This window comes from Pelodiscus sinensis, chromosome 5 (assembly GCF_052426305.1).
Source record: "Pelodiscus sinensis isolate ZL-2025 chromosome 5, ASM5242630v1, whole genome shotgun sequence".
Taxonomy (NCBI): Eukaryota; Metazoa; Chordata; order Testudines; family Trionychidae; genus Pelodiscus; species Pelodiscus sinensis.
In genome coordinates this window covers 72,019,700-72,042,252 of record NC_143056.1, presented here as the reverse complement: position 1 = coordinate 72,042,252, position 22,553 = coordinate 72,019,700, and the positions used below count along the sequence as shown (strand labels likewise).

Here is a 22,553-nt window from a genome sequence, read left to right as displayed (position 1 = left end):
TGCCTGAGAGGCCGGAGTACCAGAATGGGCTCCCTACTGCCGGTGCTGGGCTGAGCCCTCAAGACATGACCAACCTGCAAGGCAGCCATGGACCACTAGTGGTATGCAGACTGCACTCTGAGAACCACTTCTGTACCTGAACAATTGAGTTATTCTGGCCAGGTCATTATATGGTTTGTGCCCAGCTGTCTTTCATTTTCCCTGCATGTTTTTGTTCCTGGGCCTGGATTTGATTCAGAAAAGAGTTCTCACCTAATCCCAAAGCTTTATTTTCACAAGAGTGATCACTGAAAATCTTCAAGTCTGGCTTTCCAATTTTTGGGGGCGGGATCCTGAAGATAACAGCCATAAGAAAGGATGAAACAGCAAAATAGCATTATAAGGAATTAAATACTCACTTGATGTTCACCATGACAATAAAACGTGTGTATGTATTATCCTTAATTACTGAGGAATTACTCATAACTGCTGTACCTACCCTAAGGTTTTCTCGGAGTGGAAGAACAGCATAAGTATGCACTCCATTGTGCATTGCATTAATTCATGGTTAAAATTACAAATTGGAAATGGAAAAAAGTCGGATTGCTCTGGTACGCTTATCTGCTACATTGTACATATTTTGGATTACTCTTTAAGCAATTGAGTGCACACTTATTGTATAGACATTGTGAGTGAATTGAAATTGCTGTCAAAATTTGGTTAGTGCGTCTTCACTGTTATATTAAATTTGCAATCCTTAAAGAGTTGAAATGGACTATTGGTTTTATCTTTCAGGACATTTTACATAATTGCATTGTTTTAGCAGTTCAACTGCAGTGTTAGCATGAACAAATATGTAACTCTGATAGCAAGGCAGCAAAAACTTATGATTTATCTTTTTAGACACTTTCATTTAATTAAAAGGCTGAGTAAAGCATGCAGGCATGAGGAATTTTTGTGGAGATTAACTCCCTAAAATAATTTGATGCACTCTGACTCTTGAATAAAAATGTTAAACATCAAATGTAATTAAATAGATTTTAAAGTCAGTTAAACTTGACAAAAATAGGGGCCAGGATTAGAAGAACATGATCATTTTTAAATGTTCATGCTGAAACAGCATTTGATTCGGCGTTCATTACAGTTTTTAATTTTTTGGCATACAAGACCATCTGAAAGAGCACATTAGCAAGAACTCTCTCTAAAGCTGGACTAGTTAAACTCAAGTTGAGTCTGTTTACATGGGATGAATTTTCAATCTTTGAAGCACTTAGACGTTTAATTTTTTTTTTTTTTTTTTTGCAAGACCAAATATATGTAAACAATGAAGTTAGACCAACATTGGGCTTAACTGAAAACTTACAACATGTTTAATATAAAAATGTGCACATTCCATATTAAATAAGATTACATTAATATGGAAGTTAAGATAAGTTGCTGGTTTTTTTATAAACTATTCAGCATTTGAAATGTTGACTCTAAAAGTGTTCTGTAATGTGGCATGTACATTTATAATTTTGCTGCAGCTATTTGAGCTCAAATTAGATGTTTCGTCTACTATCTTACAAACAGGACTAAATCTTTATTGGTAGAGTGATTTTATTATGACAGATTTTTTGCGAAGAATTTATGGGGTGGAAGAATAATGTGACAGATGTTAATTTATTAACTACAAAACTAAGCCCCTGCAATGAAGAAGCTAATAAAAAGTTACTCTTGCCGCATGTTCACAGTACAGGCAGTCCCCGGGTTACATGGATCCGACTTACATCGGATCCCTACTTACAAATGGGGTGAGGCAACCCTGCACTTGCTGCTTCCCCCCAGCAGACCAGGGAGATGCGGAGCGGCTTTTCTCAGCAGACACCTTAGCTTGAGAATAAAGGACAGAGGGAAGTGAGGTGTGGGAGAATAAAACTGAGCTCTGGAGAAATGTTTGGCTAGAGTTTCCCCTACAATATGTACCAGTTCCGACTTACATACAAATTCAATTTAAGAACAAACCTACAGTCCCTATCTTGTACGTAACCCGGGGACTGCCTGTACAGAAATAAAAGGTTAACTGGTAAACTCATTAACCTTAACGGGTGAGGCTTACCAGTTGTGATTCACTAGCAGGGACTGGTAGCAGCTCCCCACCCATCCTGGGCAGGGGGCTGCTCCAGCCCTGCTGGGCTTAGCCCTCCTCCCACAGATTACATACTGTGGCTCCCAGGGATCAGGGTCAGCAATCTTGCTGGCCTCACTCCGGAGGAAGCGGCTCCTGAAGCCTCCCCATTGAGAGCAGTGCTGTCAGCCCTTGCCAAATCTGCTCCTAGGGAAAAGCTGCCTCTCTGGGAGCATTGCTAGCAGCTAAACAGTTGTTCACGCTGTAGAAGTTACTGCCATCAATAGCATAGTAATCTGACAGATTGTACAACACACCTGATCGGCACAAGAGAAATTTATTATTTCACCAGAATGCATATAATAAAAGCTCTTAGAGAACTAATAAGATATTTAAAAAAGAAATCCAATATGAATTAAGAATAATACAATGGACACAAAAAAAAACCCTGCCTGGATGGGCCAGGTTGGTAGACATGGTACTTGGGGGGCAGGATGAACTTAATTTCCGACACTGCCTTCATTAAACCACTCTATAGGAATTATGACTATGAAATCTTTTTGAAATAGTAATGTCTGTGAGTCTTCATTTGGGGCAACAGAAACTTGCCCAAACTAACAGCCCCCATTTATGACAGATGTAGCATTATAGAAACCTGTCCATTCCATAGACGCATCATGCAGTGGCTTAGGAAAAAGCCTCAAATTAAAAAACAGAATTATATAATTGAAGGAAGTTCTTTGTATTATAAATTTTTTTTTAGTTTTATATAAACTCCTTAGGTTTAGAGCGGGTGTCAGATCCAACTCATGATGGATTTGATCGTGAAGAAACACCCATCCATCTTCAAGTGCTTGCTCATGTCCATTCCATAACCTTCTGTTAAGTCATCAAGATTAGAGAATAAAAGAATATCCCAAAAATTGGAAGAGAGAAGGCTCTTCATCCTAAAAAAGGGACATTTCAGTCACTTTTCCTGGTTTTTCTGAGGTCATCGGCGCTTCTAAACCCATATCTTTGTATGTTCTCAGAGGAGGATGAGACCAGGAATCCCCTTCCGCCTCCTCACCAGATAAGTGTGTCCTTACTGCTTCATCTTTCCCTCTGAGCAATGGCAGATCAGAACCTGGTTGTTCCGATGGTGTGAAATTTACATAGACTTTTGGCAGTGTTTCCAAGTAATCTTAAGCTTTTTGACATCCTGAGTTGCAGAAGAAAAGGGCAGGGATTTTTCAGAGCTAGCTGTGGAAGTTTGATTACTCTGTGATGGGTCTGAGGGAATCATTGATTTTTTCTGTTGCCAGTGGAAACAGCAGTTTGGACAAAGTGATACCATCTTCCACTCCTAGGGAAAAGGAGTCTAAGCAGTTGAATACATTAATGATCTGGAACTGTGTAACTCATTAGTCGCCCAAATGGATACCTCAAAAAGTTCTATAATGGTATGCTGTTATTTGATAAATAGGCTACCTTTTTGAGGGCATGTGTTCATTTTTTTAAGATTGCCCTTCTTTTACAGATCTTAATCTGTCTTTCATTCCCTGTGGCAGCCTATTTCCCATCAGTTGTCTTGGTTTATGTAGAGAGAAACAGTTCTGATATGATGTTAGAATAGTTCATGTATTTTCATTTAATAAATGTGTTATTTCTTATGAGTTTTATATACATGTATGGATGCAGAGTAACAGATACATGGATTTGCTTTGTTTCAATAAAATAGTTATATTCAATTTTTTTCTTTAAAGATTCTTTAATGTAGTCAGAGCTAAGTTAGCTTGCTATGCAAAGCAGATTTTCACTGTTTGGTCTCTTTTAGGTACAGTGTGTTTTGAAACCCAGTCACCAGAAAGATGGGCAGGAGCTTAGTGCATTGCTGAATGCCCCTCACATTCAGGTAAAACTAGACAAAGCTGATACTGCATAGTCTGTACCATGTAGATTTAAAAAAATGTTTTATGTATTTCTTGCATATACTTTAAAAACACTGGTTTGAATTTATTTCTTAAGGCTAAATAATGAGTGTTCCTAGTATATATGGAAAATTTCGACGTGATGGAAAAATGAAAATTTTGTTACTAATAACACAACACTAAAATGCAATGCACACTTGGGATTCAGTGCCACCAGTTTTCAGGTGTACTTAATAATATACAAAGCCCAAAAGGGAGATAAGGGCATATGGAAAGGGAGTGTGAGGCTGGCAACAGAGAGGACCTATGCTAGGAAGCAGCTAGGAGAAGTTGAACAGTCATTCATCAAATGCAAAACAATGTCCAGAGTTCAGATGGATTTAAAAAAAAAAAAGGTTTTGTGCTTTTGGTGGCGTGGAGGTGTTATGGAAGTATTGGGAGTTAGGAGGCCCTGACTTAGTGTAATTATGCTTTTCTGCATTTGGCTGTTGGGGAAATCTTTGTTGTTCCTTTGGGCTAACTGCTGGAGCTTGGAGGCTCTGGAGCAGGATCTTATTGGGAAAATGTTCTTTTTCCTTCCCAGCTCTCTCCCTCCACCCATCCACCAAAAAGTGATTTGGGAGCTGGGGGAGTCTGAAACCATAGGCATAAATTTCAACATATATCATTACTGTACAAACAAGACTTGACAGCTGGTGAAATTTATAGTTGTCCATTACAAAAGAATGTGGTTAATGTGCATTGCTTGCAACTTATAACTAAAACCACTTCTTCTACAATTCTTGGCAAAGATTTAATAGTGGACTGCTATACTGAGGCCCACTACGTTTTAAAAAAAATGTATTTAATAGCATAATCTGAAAAAGCCCCTGTGCATTTAAAACTGCATTTAATTCTGCAGTGCTTCAGCGGAAATAATCAAAATACAATGACAGCTTCAAATGTTAAAATTAGAGGTGGTGTATTTAATTGTATATGAAAATGAATATAATCAGTATAGCATCCCTTGTTTTTGTTCGAGACAAAATCATTTTATTGTATATTATCAGCATATGTGTTCAGTAAGATGCAGATTGACTATGTTGTCATCTTCAGGTTTTAGATTTAAAATGTTAACTCAGATGGAGTATTGAGACTCCTCAGAGCCATTCATTCATGCTATCAGCAAACTCTTGAAGACAGCACTATATTAGTTTGCATTTAGTTCTTGTTTTTCAGGTTATTGCAATCATCTCACAAAATTGTGTAACTGAGCAACAAAATGGAAGGTGAAATTCAGTGTTGGTAAATGCAAAGTAGTGCATGTTTGAACACATGATCCTATACATATAAAAAATGTGGTCTAAATTAGCTGTTACTACTCAAGAAAGAGATCTCGGAACACTCATGGATAGTTCTCTGAAAATTCCCATCAGTGTACATCATCAGTCCAAAGCTAACAGAATGTATATTGCCTCTATATAACTCCATGATGTGCCCATATTTTGAATACTACATGCGGATCTGGTTGCCCCATCTTGAAAAGGATATACTAGAATTGGTAAAGGTGTAGAAAAGGAAACAAAAATGATTGGTGGTATGGAACAGCTTCCATATGAGAAGAGATTAAGAATACTAGGACTTTATAGCTTGGAAGAGAGACAACTACCAGAGAATACAATAGAAGTCTACTTTCTCTACACCAGTCATGATTTTAAAAGAAAGCATTATTTACTTCTCATATAACATAAGAACGTGGAGTCACCAAATTAAATTAATAGGCAGCAAGTTTAAAATCATAAAGAGATATTTCTTCACACGATGCACAGTCATCTTCTGGAACTCTTTGAAGATGTTATGGAGGCTAAGATTGTGACAGAGTTCAAAAAAGAACTAATTAAGTTCATGAAGAATAGGTCCATAAGTGATTGGCAAGGATGTAAAATCATGCTGTGAAGCGCATCCCTGCCCTGTTTGCCAGAAGGTGGGAATGGGTAATGGGTAACGGGATGACTTACCATTCTTTTCATTCCCTCTGAAGTACCTGGCGTTGGCCACCATCAGAAAAGAAGATACAGGTAGTCCCCGACTTACAAACACATCGATGTATGACCAGCCTCACTTACGACCAACCTCCCATTAAGTGCAGCCCCGACTTATGAACGGCGATCCATGCTTACAGCTCGGTCCCATTTAAATGAATGGGGTCCGATTTACGAACACATTGAGTTACGACCATGTGCTTGGTATGTAACTCGTTCGTAAGTTGGGGACTATCTGTACTGGGCTAGATAATCTGGCCCAGTGTGACTGTTCTTATGTTCTTAATCATAAGAGCTAGAATGTTAACTTTTTTAAAACTAAGATTCTGAAGCACACTTTCTCAGCAAATCTGAATTCTGCATCTGTGGAATATATCTGACTGTCAGTATAAATTAGTATAATTAAACCGTAAGTAACCATGCTATTGTGATAGATCATCCTTAGGATTTTTTAATTTGTTTGCCATATAATTTGCACAATTTGTTAGGTTTTAATGGATATCCTAATTAGTACAAATTAATGAATTTCTGTTGTGTTTCATGTAAGTATCAACGGCATGATTTCCTTAAACTGCATTGTCTGTTTTAACACTAGGCACTTTTATTAGCACATGATAAGGTTGCAGAGCAAGAAATGCAGCCAGAGCCAGTGACAAATGAAAAGGTCTATGAAAACATTGGCCTGTATGGTGGGGAGACTGTGAAAATAGTTCGCATAGAAAAGGCTCGAGATATTCCATTGGTAAGTATTCTTACTCTGACAGCAAATCCCTTGTTCTGAAAGAAAATGAGCCTAGAACTGTCCAATTTACTTTTGCTCTTCCAAACTCCTTTGTGGGTGAAGTTGTCATGTATTCAGACCTTATTTTAAAAGTTGAGAGGTGTTGTCACTTTATAGATGAAATATTACACAAACTCCCACCCACCCTCTTTTGCAGGTCTTTGATAAAATAAAATTTAAAAATGTATATGCTATTTAAAAGTTGAGCGATAATAAAAATTGATATTCCTGAAATGACAGATATTTATGGCTGAGAATATATTAACTTTAATACTGAAACCTAAGTTGCTTCAGTTGAGAGCATAGTCCGTTGTCTATCTATTGAAAAGTCAAGGAAGGGTTTCCTAAAGAAGGTAGTATCTCAATGTTTGCTGAAACTGAGTTTTAATCCTTGTGCTAACAACTGCATTTTTTACTTTTATTCTGTTCCTGTTTTGATCATCTTCATAAACATTTGGGAAAAGTTGTTTAAACATTCATCTGTCATAATGTACAACTCAAATTTAATAACTGTTAAGCAGAAGTTCCTCTTTCTGCTTTTAAGAACTGAAAATCTATTAAGTCAAAGTTTTAGAGGTGTTCTATGTTTTTAATTGGTAGCATATGAATGTTTTGTGCCAGGGTTGAAAATATTTGCAGTATATATCTATGAATTTCATACTTGTTTGAAGTTCTGCTTATTTGCCATTATATAGGGTGCTACAGTACGCAATGAAATGGATTCTGTCATTATTAGCCGAATAGTGAAAGGAGGAGCTGCAGAGAAAAGTGGGTTATTGCACGAAGGGGATGAAGTTTTGGAGATTAATGGCATTGAGATTCGTGGAAAAGATGTAAATGAAGTTTTTGACTTGCTGGTAAGTGATCTTCCAATCCCACCCCCATTGCAAAGAATATTTGCTGTCAGACCTTTTAAAGTGCCACTCCTTCATTTTGGAAAAAGTTGGATCCACATATCCAGTAGTTTTAAATAGTTAACTTTAATTAAGAATGTGTTTGACAAAGCAGTGTTGTAAGAGGTATGAAAATGGTTATCTGAAGAAAGCAGTCCTTCAGATTCTCCAGATCTCAGTGGTCAGATATCTTCAGTAGGCTTCTATTCTCAGAAGTGCAAGCACTCAGTACATCAGTCTCCCCTACCTTAGGATACTCTATGGTCTTTCTCTTCAGCATTACTCACCTCAGCCTTAAATGGTTCTGCCTCCAAGCAGCATTGACGAACATGATAGCATTGCACACCAGACCTGATTTAAGACCAGTATTTTGTGTCTTTCCTTTCTTCAAGCGCTATGAGTTGACATGTTAAAATCCGTGAAACTAGGTGATGTATAAATTGAAATGTGTGTTAAGTCTTTACAAGATTGAGATCTTAAATACATCAGCTGTTGAGGGCAAGGACTTTTCTGACTTTTTTTTAATAGGATTGAGCACCACATAAATGTTTAACAATTATATATTTTACCTATTAGTGATATAATATTTATATGTCAGTATAAGCAAGCAATCTGCTTACACTTATAATTAGAAACATCTACTATGTATTTGAGAGTGTTTGTGTCTGTCCATGTGTCTGTCTGTTCAAGAACTCCTAAACGGTAAGAGCTAAGACCACTAAATCTGTTATACAGCATCCTTTTATTAAACTGAAACAAGGTGAGGATTTGGTTGTGCCAGGAAAATAGGATGTGCCTGGAATGGGATTTCTTCCTCAAAAAGCATATAGAAAAGAGACAACATCACCAGGCAAGTGAAAAGAGCTGGCTGGGGGCATTTCCTCCCATCCCTGATCTGGGACGGCCCCAACCCGAATCCTCCCAACCCTTTGGTGTCCTTTAGGAAAGGTAGAGGAGCTGGTGCTTTCCTCCCTCCACCCCAATTCCTACCGGAACATTGCTATTCCCCTTCGTCGGGGAGCAAGAGGAAAGTACACAGATTGCTGCATTCCCCGCTCTGTCTGGGGAGCACGGGACAGAAGAACCTAGACCTGCCCCAGCAAGGGGACATGCATCCCTCTCCTTGCTGAGTCCATTGGAAATGTAGTGGCTATGGAGAGGCACTTTTCACCTGGCCCCAAGCTGTGGCAGTGTATTGACGAACTTATTAACCAATGAGAACAATATGGCAGAATTGTAATCCTTGCTCTCCAATTCCCCCATATTTTCCTTTTAAACTTGTATGGAGAAAGCAGTTTATATGCACAGCCAAGCTTTCTTGGCTTCCATCATCTGGAGATCATCAAGTTCTTAGTCTTTCCCACTATGCCACATTTCGTGTGTGTGTGTGTGTGTGTGAGTGTGAGTGTGTGATATATATATATCTCTCTCTCTCTCTCTATTAGGATTAATATAAATCTTAACCCACACAGTGATATTTAATGACACATTTGATTGTAGGGATTGGGTTTCATTGGAGTTTGTATTGCACTTTGAGAAAAAACATTGTTTACCAAAACAGGTATTTATGCTGTAGAGTACTGGAGTCTTGTTTTTGTTACAGGCTGACATGCATGGCACTCTGACATTTGTGCTGATACCCAGTCAACAGAGCAAGCCACCTCCTGCCAAAGAGACAGTTGTAAGTGAAATTTGTTAATTGTACAACCGTTGTTTTTCACCTGGAGCTTACAAAGGTTTTCTGAACATCATTTTACAGGGTGAAACCAAAGAAATTGATTTACATCTTGAAGATTAATATTAGCTTTGAGTAACAACTGTTGAAAATGATCACAGGAGACAGCCTCAGGCAGTGGTTCTCAACAAGGGGTCCTGAACCCCAATGGATGCAAAGAGATCTTCTAGGGCGTACATCAACTCATCTGGATATTTGCCTAGTTTTACCACAGGCTGCATAAAAAGCACTAGCAAAGTCATTCCAAACTAAAATTTCATAGCAAAAAAATTAGAAAATAAGCAGTTTTTCAGGCTCCATGCAAATTCCGGAATCAGCAATATGTTCCTAGGTGGAAGCATGGCCAAGGGAACTGCAGTGATGGTGCCTGTGGGCAGAGATAGCACACAGAGCTACCTGGCCACACCTCTGCCTAGCAGCCAATGGAAGGATATGTTACCGCTTCCTGGGAGCCTCCCAAAGTAAGCACTGCCAGGAGCTTAACCCCCTCTTGTGCCCTCAATCCTCTGCCCCAGTTCTAAGTACTCCCCTCTCCTCACCCCCCAACTCCTGCTGCTGTGGGGTTTGGGAGGTGGTGGCCAGAGACTACTCCAGCAGCAGCCTATGCATCTGGCTCAGGGACTGATTGAGCTGTTCAGGCGGCTCTTGCAGAAGTCACTGAGGGCCCAGAACATAATGGAATTTTGATTTCCTTAACCTCTGTGACAGACTTACAGCTTTAGTTAGAAGCACCAACATGAGGAACAAAAAATTGGTAATGGGCTGTTCACTCTAGCAGAAAAGGGGATAGTAAGATCTAATGGCTAGATGTTGAAGCTAGATAAATTCAGATTGGAAATGAGGTTTAAAAAAATTGAACACGATTATCAGCCATTGGAACAGTCTACCAAGCACTGTGGTGGATTCTCCATCATTGGCAATTTTTAACTCGTATTGAATGTTTTCCAAAAAGGAATTAATTCACAGAAGTCCTGTGGCCTGTGATATGCAGGAAACTAGATGATCATAGCAGTCCTATCTGGCTTTATAATTTATAATCTGTTAATTTGTTTCTTACATTTAGCCACTACTGTGTTGAAAACTAATTCAGCTTGTCCCAAATCTCTGCTACTAATCAAGTTGTCTCTTCCCTACCCCCCCCCCCCCTCCACCCCCCAAATTATTGGACTATAACCAGGTTCCACTGCACATCCAATACTGCTTCTTAGGATTTTATTTGCCTTCATAAAAATAGGCAATGACTGCATTTTCACATTGTGTAAAAGGAGAGTATGTTCTCTTTTCTCCACACCCTTTTTAGGGAACTACTGTATATATTCTGGGACTGTTATTCCTATTTAAATTTTTATGTAGTGAAAAGTAGTTCTATAATGGAAGATGATGCAGCAGCAGCTCTCATTTCCTAGATGCACATGAAAGCACGTAACTGTGACTAATGTTACTTTGGTAAACTCCCTTAACTACATAGAGGCATGATTTTCATCATACTGAAGTCCATAATCTATCACAGTGGACTTTCAAACTGTTTGCAGCTTGGAGACTGGATCAGACCAGTCAACTATCCTGCCAATGACTGTGACTCTCCTCTGACAAGCCCACTAGTTTCCTTTTGCCTTCTTTAACACAAAGCTGACACAATTCCATTAGTAAAGTAATTTTTGACCCTGTAGAGAAATAGCAGTGCCACATACTATACTGACGATTTATACTTCTGCCTAGGCCAGTTTCCTCTTGACCACACCTAGAGAAGAAACTCCCTGCTGTGACTGTGTGGTTATTATAAGATCAGGTGTATATTTTATACTTGTTAAATTCCTTATTAACTTTGGCTGACACCTGGGTTTTATGCTTTGTGACATTTAGCACTGTGCTGCAGTACATTCTCCAGTGCTTCAAACTGTCCACTTAGATGGCCTCAATTTCATTTGCTATAATGTTAGTTATTTGCTGCATTTATTTTTGGCATACATTTCAGTTCTCTGCCACTTTGGGTATCCTGAATTTTATTCATCCTTTTTCTTGACACTTTTACCTCTTAATTCTTTATCCTGCTTCACCTTCTCACATATTCTTTGTGACTGATGCACCTGGCTCAACCAGGCCTTTGTGGCAGATGGCAGCTGTTGAAGGCCTTCACCCTGATTTATTTGCCTTGAAAGAGAATTACCAAGAATTCAAAGAAATTATCCATTAGGGTATAAACTTTGCCTTATGTCTGATGAATGCAGATATGGCTGCAAAAGCTGCCGCTTTGATTGGATTTCTTCAGCTTGGCCGCAGATATCTAATTTCCATCAGAAGAAACTCAAGGACCTTGTTATTTGCCAAAGACAGCCTCTTTGGGGAGCGTGTGCAAGCCTCTGTAAAGAGTGGGAAAATAAGGTGCACGCTAGTGTCTTGGGCCTGTCCCATGTCCCTTGTGGCCCCCATAAAAAAGATGCAAAGGAGAAGTTTCTCTTTGAGCCATCTATCGCTGATTTCAAAGCATCTCAGCTCAAGGGTGATCAGCATCGTCAGCTGCAGAAATGGAGTGGTTTTTAGTTTGGTTCCTATATGCAGCAAAAGGCGTGAAGTTCCAGAATGTGTATCCAGCATGCTGCTTTCTGTATCCTGGCAGAATATCATGACTAGAAGCAAACTTGTAAGCTTTTTACACTTACTAATCCGTGGTCACCTTGGACGCATGGCACAAGCACAGTTCAGAGAAGCAACTAAATCAGCATTCAGAAATACTTTGTCACTGCCCAAGAATAATCTGTTTTTTTGGTATCACAAAAAAATGCTTCAGAAAATTCACACCCTCTTGGTAAAGACAGTCATCAATTTGTGCCACTTTGTGAAAACCTGATAAGCAATAAAGCCAGGAAAACCCTGACCCTTCCAGAATCTTAAGGAATTAAATCAGTATCTAGTCAGAGGAAAAAATATGAGCTAAGGGAATTGTGTAGTCTTTTTGATAAGGAGTGCTAACACCAGAATTGGAGTCCCATATAATGGTGTCTTCAGAGAAGCAGAACTACAGATAAACATTCTTCCCTTTTAAGAAACTAAGTAGCAAATCTAGGCAATTAAATTAAAAAGTGCCACTAAAACCCATGTGTGACTCCATTCACTGGAGTAACTCGGTTGAACAATTTCACCTCAGTGTTTCAGGTGCATAGTCGTTTGGGTGAAAGTATTATCATGCCTTCATCTTCAGTCTCTAACCTTCCCTCAGATTGGTACAACTTTATTTTCCTCACTACAATACAAGTTTCAATTTCAGTAGTTGAATCAGTATCTGCAGGTATGGATGGGACTACTCACATAAGTAGACCCATCCATACCTGTATACAAGATATTCAACTATTGAAATTGCAACTTGTTATAGTGGTGAAGAAAATAAAGTTGTACCAATTTGACAAGAATTGTTTTGCCTTTTTTCACAGCCAGAGAGAGAATGTTTTAGGAATATGAAACCTTGGAATTACTCAATATTTTTCACTTTTAATTTTGTATCTTTTGTTTCCTAGATACACGTGAAAGCACATTTTGACTATGATCCTTCTGATGATCCTTATGTACCTTGCCGAGAGTTAGGTCTGTCTTTTCAAAAAGGAGATATACTCCATGTGATCAGCCAAGAAGATCCAAACTGGTGGCAGGCCTACCGAGATGGAGATGAAGACAATCAGCCTTTGGCAGGCCTTATCCCAGGTACAATGCAATGTCCCCAAAAACACAGATGTGCAGTAGTTTTGAGGTGCCATTGTTTGGAATACAACCCGCTACAGCAATTGCAATGTCTTGAAAGAGATTTTTATATCATGAAAGTTATCTGGTTAAATGTTCATTTGTTGTTTGAACCTCCGTGATGGTTTTGTAATACAGAAATGAATTTACATATTCAAAAATAATTACCTATTTCTTAGCAAGCAAGTATTAATTTTCTCATAGATGGGCATTCACTGATATGGCTGCCAATCACTGATTAGATTTGATCATTCTACCATAGTTTTTTCTCTTTTCCTTTGAGTTCCTCTGCTGTCTGCTATGCAGCACTGCAATATAACCCCAGCTTACTTTATCTCCACCTGAGAGGGGAGATTTAGGCTCAGTAAAAACAGAGCTGTAGATAGAGCAATTCCTTTTTCAAACAGCTGGGAGCTTCAGACAAATTGGATTTTCAGTCACTGAAACCTTCCATTTTGGAGCATCAGCAAGAGCATCAGTTATTAAGATCCTGTTTCTTGCATCCATGCAATGCAAATCCATTGGAAGCAATAGATGAACAAGAAATAATTTCAAGACAGGTGTTTCACAAGTGTGACTTCATTACTTTGTAATGTTTGTATGAGTTGCAAAGGAACCCAATTTGATTCTTTTAAATCCAGGCTGATTTTGCAGTGCTGGTGTTCATTTGCGGGGCAGGGGGACAGGTACAAAATATCCACTTTTTTTACCTGAGACCTGAGTACATTTAATATGAAAATGATTGAGAAACAATGCTACTCTTTTATAATCACTCTTCCAAGCAAAATTGCTCAGTGTTACCAAGGATACACTCCTCTTCTTTGAATGGTGTATGTTGGGAATGCTACAGAGCCTTTCTAATTTTATAAGTGTCTCTATGGTATTTCTCAAAGAGCTGAATCCTTCCATTTAAGAATCATACACAATAAAGATGGAAAAATGTATTGGATCATCCTCATTGACAATATGGTTTGTTCCCTATATTACATACTTAAGGCAAATGGTGGTGTGTGCACAGGTGCACTTATTGATCCTGCCAAGTGTATGACAATACTGGTATATTTGAGCATAAAACTATATCTAAAAAGAATACATGTTTTTTAAAAAGTTGCTTGCAGAAGTCATACAGCTTGGTCCCAATATGCACCATTGTGAAAAGTTAACCATATATGTCTGTTTGCTTAATTAGGTCATTACAAACAAACTGCAGATAAAATGCTCTGCCTTTCACATGCTGAAAAGTACATTAGTTGTACATCCAACTATCCCATATTTTGAAGGATACACTTTAGTCAGTTACCATCGTTGCACACAAATTCACCATCTTCTTACTTCATTGTGTAACTATTATATATGTTAACTATAATCGTAAAACTGAAGTTATAAAATATTATTTAACCAAAAATAATAAATCTCGTAGAATTCAAGTATGCATGATATTTTGTTCCTTGTTTTGGATCTTTGTGGCATAGTGTCTTCCACTTGGCCCTAGGTAGATTGAAAAGTATGATAATAGAGTAATGATGAGAAATTAAAAAAAACTGGCATCTCACTTATAAAAGGAAATAGGAATTATTTCCTGATGCTAACTGCTTTTAATGTACCTTTTTGTATGTTAAGGAAAGAGCTTTCAACAGCAAAGAGAAGCAATGAAGCAAACCATAGAAGAAGACAAGGAGCCAGAGAAATCAGGTTGAATATATATTCTAAGGAAAAATTCTGTAACTGTTGTACTTTTATTTAATCCAGGTGGTGACTGTAATATTTTGGTGTCAGAAGCTCTTTCATGAGCTTTTACACATGTATATTTTTTTGTGATACCATACTTTTTATACTGCATGGCTTCTTTCAAGGTTATGCTGTACCAGCTCCATAAAGGATTTTAACATTGCCCAGAACTTAGATACCAATTCAATTACAGGTTGCCCTTCTGAGTCATTGTTCCCTTCCCATGAATCTGACTCGATCTATTGGCCCCTCTGACCTTCCTTCTGTATAGATTGAAGGGGCAAACCCTGTCAATTCTTGAAATACTTCTCAGTAAGCAAACAATAGATAATGCAGTTGCATGTCCTAATCCCTTGCCTTTCTGTGTACATACGCTTTTAGCATGAATTTCAGTGTCCCACTAAATCTTTGAACTAATCCATTTGTTCCTGGGTCATCTAGGGCAGACTTCAATTGTCTTAGCCCATACCTTTTCACAGTTCAGCAAATACGTGGATTTTGAAATGTGACCGCAAACTAGCAGTAGTTCTTTACAAAGCCATTCTAACTGTGAAAATGAGTGCAGTTGCCATTGTTTCTGCCGCTGTATTGGCTACTACCTCTGGGTATCTGGGATAGCAAAGTCAGCTACCTCCAGTATGTATTTTTTTTTCTCATTTTTGAAGAGCTTAGGGAATGAATCAGTGATGTTCATGGCAATCCTATCGACGATGTCTCCCTTTACAGGTAATGGTTGCAATGTCTCTTTGCAGAAACCTGTAATCTTTTTCCACTTTTGCACAAATCGCAGGATTTACAGTATTCCTTTCCTGCTAGGATAATACCAGGCCAACAAAAAAAAAAATTCTGAACCCCTTCAAATATTCTCTCTACCCCTAGACATCCAGTATATGGACAAATATAATAATACTGCCATGGACTTATTTGGCATTGGGAGCTGTTTGTGGCATTCCTCACAGCCAATGTTCCCTGTAAGATTTTCCATCCATGAGCAGAGTAAGTTTTGTTATGTGCACCAATGTTTAGCTCATGTGTGCCTATGTGGATGTATGCCACTGTGGCGCCTGCCAGTTACTAACAGATATATTTTGAGAGTGTGTGTGTATGTGTGTGTGTGTCTATATATATATATATAGACACACACACACACACACACACACACACACACACAAAATACTAAAACAAGGGATAATTAACAAGGTACATGACTTATTTATTTAATATGAAATCAAATAAAGAGAAAATTAATACTACAAAATTTTTAGTAGCCATATGAGTATAGCCTGGGCAGAGAGAGGCATAGATTTAAAAAGGAAACTGACATCTGTATTTGCATATCTCCTGCCTGATGAGAAACAGCAAGTCCTTCCCTGAGCTTGGGCCCAAGACAAGGGGGAAGATCTATTGCTAGAGAAATAAGGATTGGATGGATGGGGTGTGTGAAGATAAATGCATCCATCCATTCCCATCCCCCTCTCCCACCTCTCTCTCTGTCTCTCTCTCTCTCTCTACATACCTCATCTATTCATCCATCCATCCATCCATAGATAGATAAGAGCTGCCACAATAATTCAGATCAATAGTCTGTCCAACCCAGTATCTCTGTCTGTCTGTCCAATACCAGAACTTCAGGCAGAGTGTACAGAACAGTGGAACTCAGAGCAAGCCCCACGAAAAGCCCTTCTGCTTGTCTGTACATATGCTGTGTGTGTTCACACCACTGCCAATTCCATCTGGTGCACCCTGGTCTTTGTGCCAGGGGAAGGGCAAAGTGCCACTTCGCTCCTGGAGCACAGGACACTGTCATTCTCAGCACCAGGGCAGCAGGGACTGGGAAAAGGGAGGTTTGAAGCAGGCGAGGTGGGTGCCCACAGTGGCATCTCATCCTTTTTCCAAGGGACTGGGGAATCCAATTGGGAATGTTCCCAGCCCAGAGCTCACGGAGCAGCATGACCTAATGGCACGTCTAGCAAGGACTGCACCTGTATCTTTAACATAGGGGCACAGAACTTGATCAAAGCCCTGGTCAAGTCATATCTTGTCCTTGATGTACGATCCTCGGGTTTCTGATCTTGCAAAGCCAATTTTCCTGCCAGTCATCTAGGATAAGCTGTTTGCAAGGGGCAAGTTATTTAATGTCACCAAGCTTTACTTTGTCTCTTCTGAGGCAACTTAGAAGGGCTTGATTTTTGCCAGCTGGGTGGTCAGCCCTCTTGTTGTGCTACTCCCAGAGGGGCATCATGGCTATTGGGCAAAACCGTTAGTGTGAAGGTGAGAGAACAAAGGGAAATGCTTTCCCTTTTACGCTAGTGAAATTGTTTTGTGGCATGTTTGAAAGCCCCCAAGGCAGTGAGGCAGGCTGGGACCACAGAATGTGAATGGCCTTTAATGACAAGAGCAGTTCATATTTGTGAGCTGAGTCCTCACCCAGCACAAAGGTGCTGCTGCTCAGCCATAGCTCCTCCAGTCTGAAGCAGGTGGCTTTGCCTGATGGCTGCTCGGGGGAGGCTGCTGCCGCCTCCCTGCTCAGCAGGTCTTGCTCGGCTGCAATGCGCTGCACTCACCTCCACTGCACCTGGTTCCATCTCAGCAGGCTGCAGACACACAGCCAGCCGGGCTCCCCTCTTTGTCCCACTGGTCCGACAGTGACGGCACAGTGCCCTGCAGGGGAGCCCTGGAGCGTGCTGGGGGTGCGTGGTGGCTGGGCTGCCTAGTGGCGAGAGCAGCAATTGCTTTCCCTGCAGCCTCCACTGGGAAACCCGTCTCCGGCTGGCACGGCTAATACCTGAGGCTTTCCTAGGGAGTGGCAGGCATGGCATGGCATATTATCTGGGCACCACTTTAGCTGCAGCGCACCAGGTCAGCCTCATGGCTGCCGCGGGAGCAGGAAACCACTGCGCCACTCACCTTCCAGCAGGGAAGTGAGTGCTGCTGCGCAGCTCTGCAGAGGAGGTAGGTAGGAGAAGAATTTTTTTGTGTGTGACCACACAGGCACGCATCTTAGAGGGAACTATGCTCACAGCCCTTGTTTGTTCCTGCTGGGGCTTCCCAATACAGGTTGGACCACTCTGGTCTGGCACACTAGGGACCTGACCGGTCCTGGATGAGGGATTTTGCTGGACCAGGAGAGGTCATTTCTGGCCTCCTGCTGCCATCCCCCTCCAGCCTTGGTCCAACTGGCTGCCCTCCCAGCTGGTCCCTCTACCCCGTTAGCTCCCACTGCCCTACCCCAGGTAGCCCCATTGTCTCTGAGCGCCAGGTTCCCACTGCACAGTGGCTTATGCTGCCACTGGGGGCAGCCCTGCAGCCTCTGAGCCGAGCTCCTGCAGCCCTGCCAGGAAGCCTCGCTGCCCTGCCAGCCTGCAGGGCTCCGGGGCGCTAACCCTCCAGTGGGACTCTCTGGTCCAGACCACAGATTTTGCTGGACTAGAAAGTCATGGTTAAGAGAGTTTCAACCTGTATATCCTACCATTTTGCATTAAAAAAAACCAAACCAACCCATTCCCCCTATTATCCTCTGTAGGGGCATTAATGAACTGCTTCCCGAATGGTCTGTGTCTTGCTCTTTAACAAAGGCTGCTTGCCTTTGGCTGATTTGAAGTCTGCATAAGTGTAAGAAGCTGACAGTCATAGCCACAGACTCCATGGGTGCTCAGAGGCTCAGGCACCCTGGGGAAAAGAATAGGAAGCACTCAGCACCTGCCACCCATCAACTGTTCGGCAGCTAGAGGGAGGTGCCTGGGGGTGGTTGATGAGCAGCAGGCAGACAGGAAGTGCCTGAGGTGATGGAGAAAATAAGTCGTCTACTCTGCTGACACCCACTCTCTGGAATGTACCCCTCCTTACAGTGCAGTCACAATGTCCTATTCTGTTCCCTCTGCATGTTCCTCACCTGAGTTAAGCAAAGGGGCTTCTGGGCTGTGCTCTTTCGACTGCCAGTTACCACAATAAGAACTTGAGACACAGATATTACATCACTTCCAATCAAAATGTCCACTGGAATAACATCCCAAATTTCCACTCTTAAATTCTGTTTCACCACCTTCACTCCAACTGTACGTGGGCGATGAGTGCTGTGATTTCAGAAGTTCCTGAAACAAAGAGTTTTAAATTTTCCCCTGGGAGGATGTCAGATTATTTTTTACCTTCTTACCATTCACCTTGTCTTTGACCATCCTGATTATTTGGATTCGTTCAGTTCATACAAAGTAGAGCTGCAAGAGATTAACCTCATACTCTCTCTGAGGAATTTCATCTCCTACCACTTACATGCTACAATAGTGGCAGAGGTGGGCTAGAAGAAAACTTCTAAAGATCTGTGTACTGTCTCTGAGATCACCTTAACTAGACATGGGTGGATAAAACCTGGTCAAAACAACAAAGAGATGGATCTTAACAATTGTTTTGTAAGAACTTGCAGGAAGATAAGTAGAGCTCTGCACAGGACTTGAACCCACTGGTACAAAATTACCACAAATGTATCCACAAATATGAGCTGCAGATAGCTGCATCCACATCTGCAGGTGCGGATACCTGTGGATATAAAGCAGATATATGCACATTTGCAGGATTCTAGATACAAATTTTGTATCTGCATCCACATCCATGGATGTACATATGCATGGATAAAAAGCACATGGAGCCGAGGTGGCATTTGAAAGGGGCAGTGCCGCACGGAGCCGGGTATGGGCTCCATGTGGCACTGCCACTTTGAAGTACCTCCTCTTTTTCCCCCTTGCTGCCTCTATTTGATAGAGACAGCAAGGTGTGTGTGTGTGGGGGGGGGGATTGATTAGTCAACTAGACTATCCAGTATATTTTTGCTTATTGGATAGTGGATTAGTCGGTTAGTGGACTAGTCCACTAGTCCTTAACATCCTTAGTTTGACTGCGACAGGGGTTCAGGATGAGGGTTCCAGCTGAACACTGCTTACCATAAATGGTGCAGTTGAGCTAAGGCAGGCTTACCTCTGCCCTGGCCCAGCACCACTCTCAAAAGCAGCCAGCAAACTCCCTCCATCCCAAGCCCTGTTATCCCTCCCCCCTCCATTCTGTGGAGATAGAAGTCAGGGTGCCCATTCTCCCACCCTGTAATCAGCGCCCCCTCCTTTTCTTTCTCTGCCCTGCCCAGCAAGTGGGGGAGGGGAGAACAGCTCCAAGGTAAAGGGCAGGAGCTCCGCAGCAGTGCGGGGAGGGGCAGCTAAAGTGCCAGCATTTGCTAGCCTCTTGGCCAAACCAGTCAAGATCCCCTGTCGGAGTCTTCAAGATCTACCAGTAGATCCTGATCTACTGGTTGGTGACCACAGGTCTAAGTAATGCAAGAGGCTCTTGGTATCCACATCTGCATCTGCAAAAATAATCCGTGAATATCCACATCTGCAGGTGCAGATACCTGTGGATATGAAGCAGATATACACAAATTTGCAGGGTTCTAGATACAGAATTTGTATCAGCATCCATATCCCCAAAAATGAGCCGTGGATATACACATCTGCAGATGTGAACACCCGCAGATTTGCAGGACTCTAGTTATACAAATGTAATTCTACACATTAAACTATAGAAACCATATTTTTTAACTTATTTAAATACATATAAAATATTTAGAAAGACAAAATGTGTCCTAGGCCTTTAATTACACAACCAGGCAGGAAAGGCTTTTTTTAATGTACAAGCGTATACTATTCTAATGATTTTTATTTTGACTTTCAGGAAAACTCTGGTGTGCAAAGAAAAATAAAAAGAAACGGAAAAAAGTTTTGTACAATGCTAATAAAAATGATGGTATGTAATAACCTTGATGTGACTTGTGTACCAGTTTTAAAATTAACTAGTGAAAATGTCCTAAACATTCTTAACCTTGCTGTAAAAATGACAATTGCATCTTTTACTATGTGCTCAATAAATGTTAGCTTCACCCTGCCATTTCTTATTGAATATTCTATGTTTATTCAATATAAGAGACTGAAACTTTGTCCCCAGAAAGTTTCTTCCAGTAAAGTTCTATATATACCTTTGGAACTCATAATCCATGCAAATTAAATGTAGGACACAGGCTGAGAAAATTTGAATTTTGGTTAAACCTATAAATACCAGGAAAGAATTGATGAATTAGTTTCTTGATTAGAAATCTAATTTATAAACATATAAGCAAATTTGTTCCCTGAGCCTGTCTGCACTCTGGAAGCAAGTGATATGTATGGATTTGTTTCATTTTAAGTGATCTCCTTCCATGTGTTAACCCCTCACACTTAACAGTTTGGCCCATCTTGTATTTAACTCTTAATATTTTGCTTGCCTTTTTCATGCCTGAAGAGCTCTGTGAAAGCTGGTTTAGTAAAATATATCATCTTGCCCGCCTTGTCTTTCTCATATAGTAGTCATGTTTGGATCTGGTTGCCTTTGTTTTAAATAATGTTTTTCAATATGTGTTTTTTTTCTTTGAAGACTATGATAATGAAGAAATTTTAACATATGAAGAAATGTCACTGTATCACCAGCCAGCAAATAGGAAAAGGCCTATTGTCCTTATTGGCCCACAGAACTGTGGCCAGAATGAATTACGTCAGAGACTAATGAATAATGAAGTAGATCGCTTTGCAGCTGCAGTTCCTCGTAAGTTTGAGGGGAATGTGTGACATACCTGGGTATAATTCAAACTAGTGAGAAATGTCACTCCTGCCCTACAATCTTGGATGTCTTACAATGCATTGCTGAAATAGTTCCCACCTGTGCTCCTCTCAAACAGCTTTCTAGCATACAGGCCACACCTTTTAGTGTCAGTGTATAACTGAAGCCTTCCAACTGCATCCATATTCTCAGCAGTCTGTTATACTGACCTGCAAAACCCCTAGTAATGGATTTTTCTCCAGCAATATATGTCCCCTATCCTGGACAGTACAAACACTTAAGTCCGCTATACTTTAGGGCTACGTCTACACTGCGCATTCTTGCGCAAGAAGATATGCAAATGAGGTGCGGTGATTAATATCGTCATGTCTCATTTGCATATGTAATGAGCAACCGTTTTGCGGAAGGGGCTTTTGCGCAAGAAGGAGCTGTCTACACTGCTCCTTCTTGTGCAAAAAAACCCTCTTGTGCGGCGCCATTCTGCCGCTTATTTTCAGGAAGAACCGCTCCTGCAAAGGGGGGCTTTTGCACAAGAAGGAGCAGTGTAGACCGCTCCTTCTGGCGCAAAGCTCCTTCTGCAAAATGGCAGCTCATTAGGTATGCAAATGAGGCACAGCAATTAATATCGCTGTGCCCCATTTGCATATCTTCTTGCGCAAGAATGCACAGTGTAGACGTAGCCTAAGGGAAGAATTTATCACCTTATTGCCTTAAATAGTTACCCAGACGCTTCAGTTTAAATGCAATGGTTTAAATAAAACAATAGAAACAAGTTTACTAACTACAAAGGGAAATTTTAATTGAGTGGAAGTAATGATGCATAAAAGTCAGAAATGGATTCAAGGAAAATGAATATAAATGCTTATTAGTAAGAAGCTGTCTTAGTCACAAAGTACATTTTTTTCACCACATGCTTCAATAGATGACTGACCATATTTTCAGGTCATTACCACCCCCCAAAATCCAACAGTCATTTCCTTTGGTCTTTTTAGGTGCAGAGAAGAAGGTGGGCAGGCAGAGAAAGATGGGGGTCCCTT

At 40.6% G+C, this 22,553-nt stretch overlaps 1 protein-coding gene across 3 annotated transcripts in view; it reads left to right on the top strand.

The window, feature by feature from the left end:
- The window catches only part of PALS1 (protein associated with LIN7 1, MAGUK p55 family member), a 102,334-nt gene that overhangs the window by 60,712 nt on the left and 19,069 nt on the right, over positions 1-22,553 (top strand). For all 3 annotated transcript variants that reach the window (XM_075927394.2, XM_075927395.2, XM_075927396.2), the window contains 8 exons: positions 3,903-3,980; positions 6,613-6,759; positions 7,494-7,655; positions 9,295-9,372; positions 12,939-13,122; positions 14,779-14,850; positions 20,599-20,670; positions 21,334-21,501. In XM_075927394.2, coding sequence (XP_075783509.1) covers positions 3,903-3,980; positions 6,613-6,759; positions 7,494-7,655; positions 9,295-9,372; positions 12,939-13,122; positions 14,779-14,850; positions 20,599-20,670; positions 21,334-21,501 — 961 coding nt within the window. The remainder of the gene's footprint in view (positions 1-3,902; positions 3,981-6,612; positions 6,760-7,493; positions 7,656-9,294; positions 9,373-12,938; positions 13,123-14,778; positions 14,851-20,598; positions 20,671-21,333; positions 21,502-22,553) is intronic.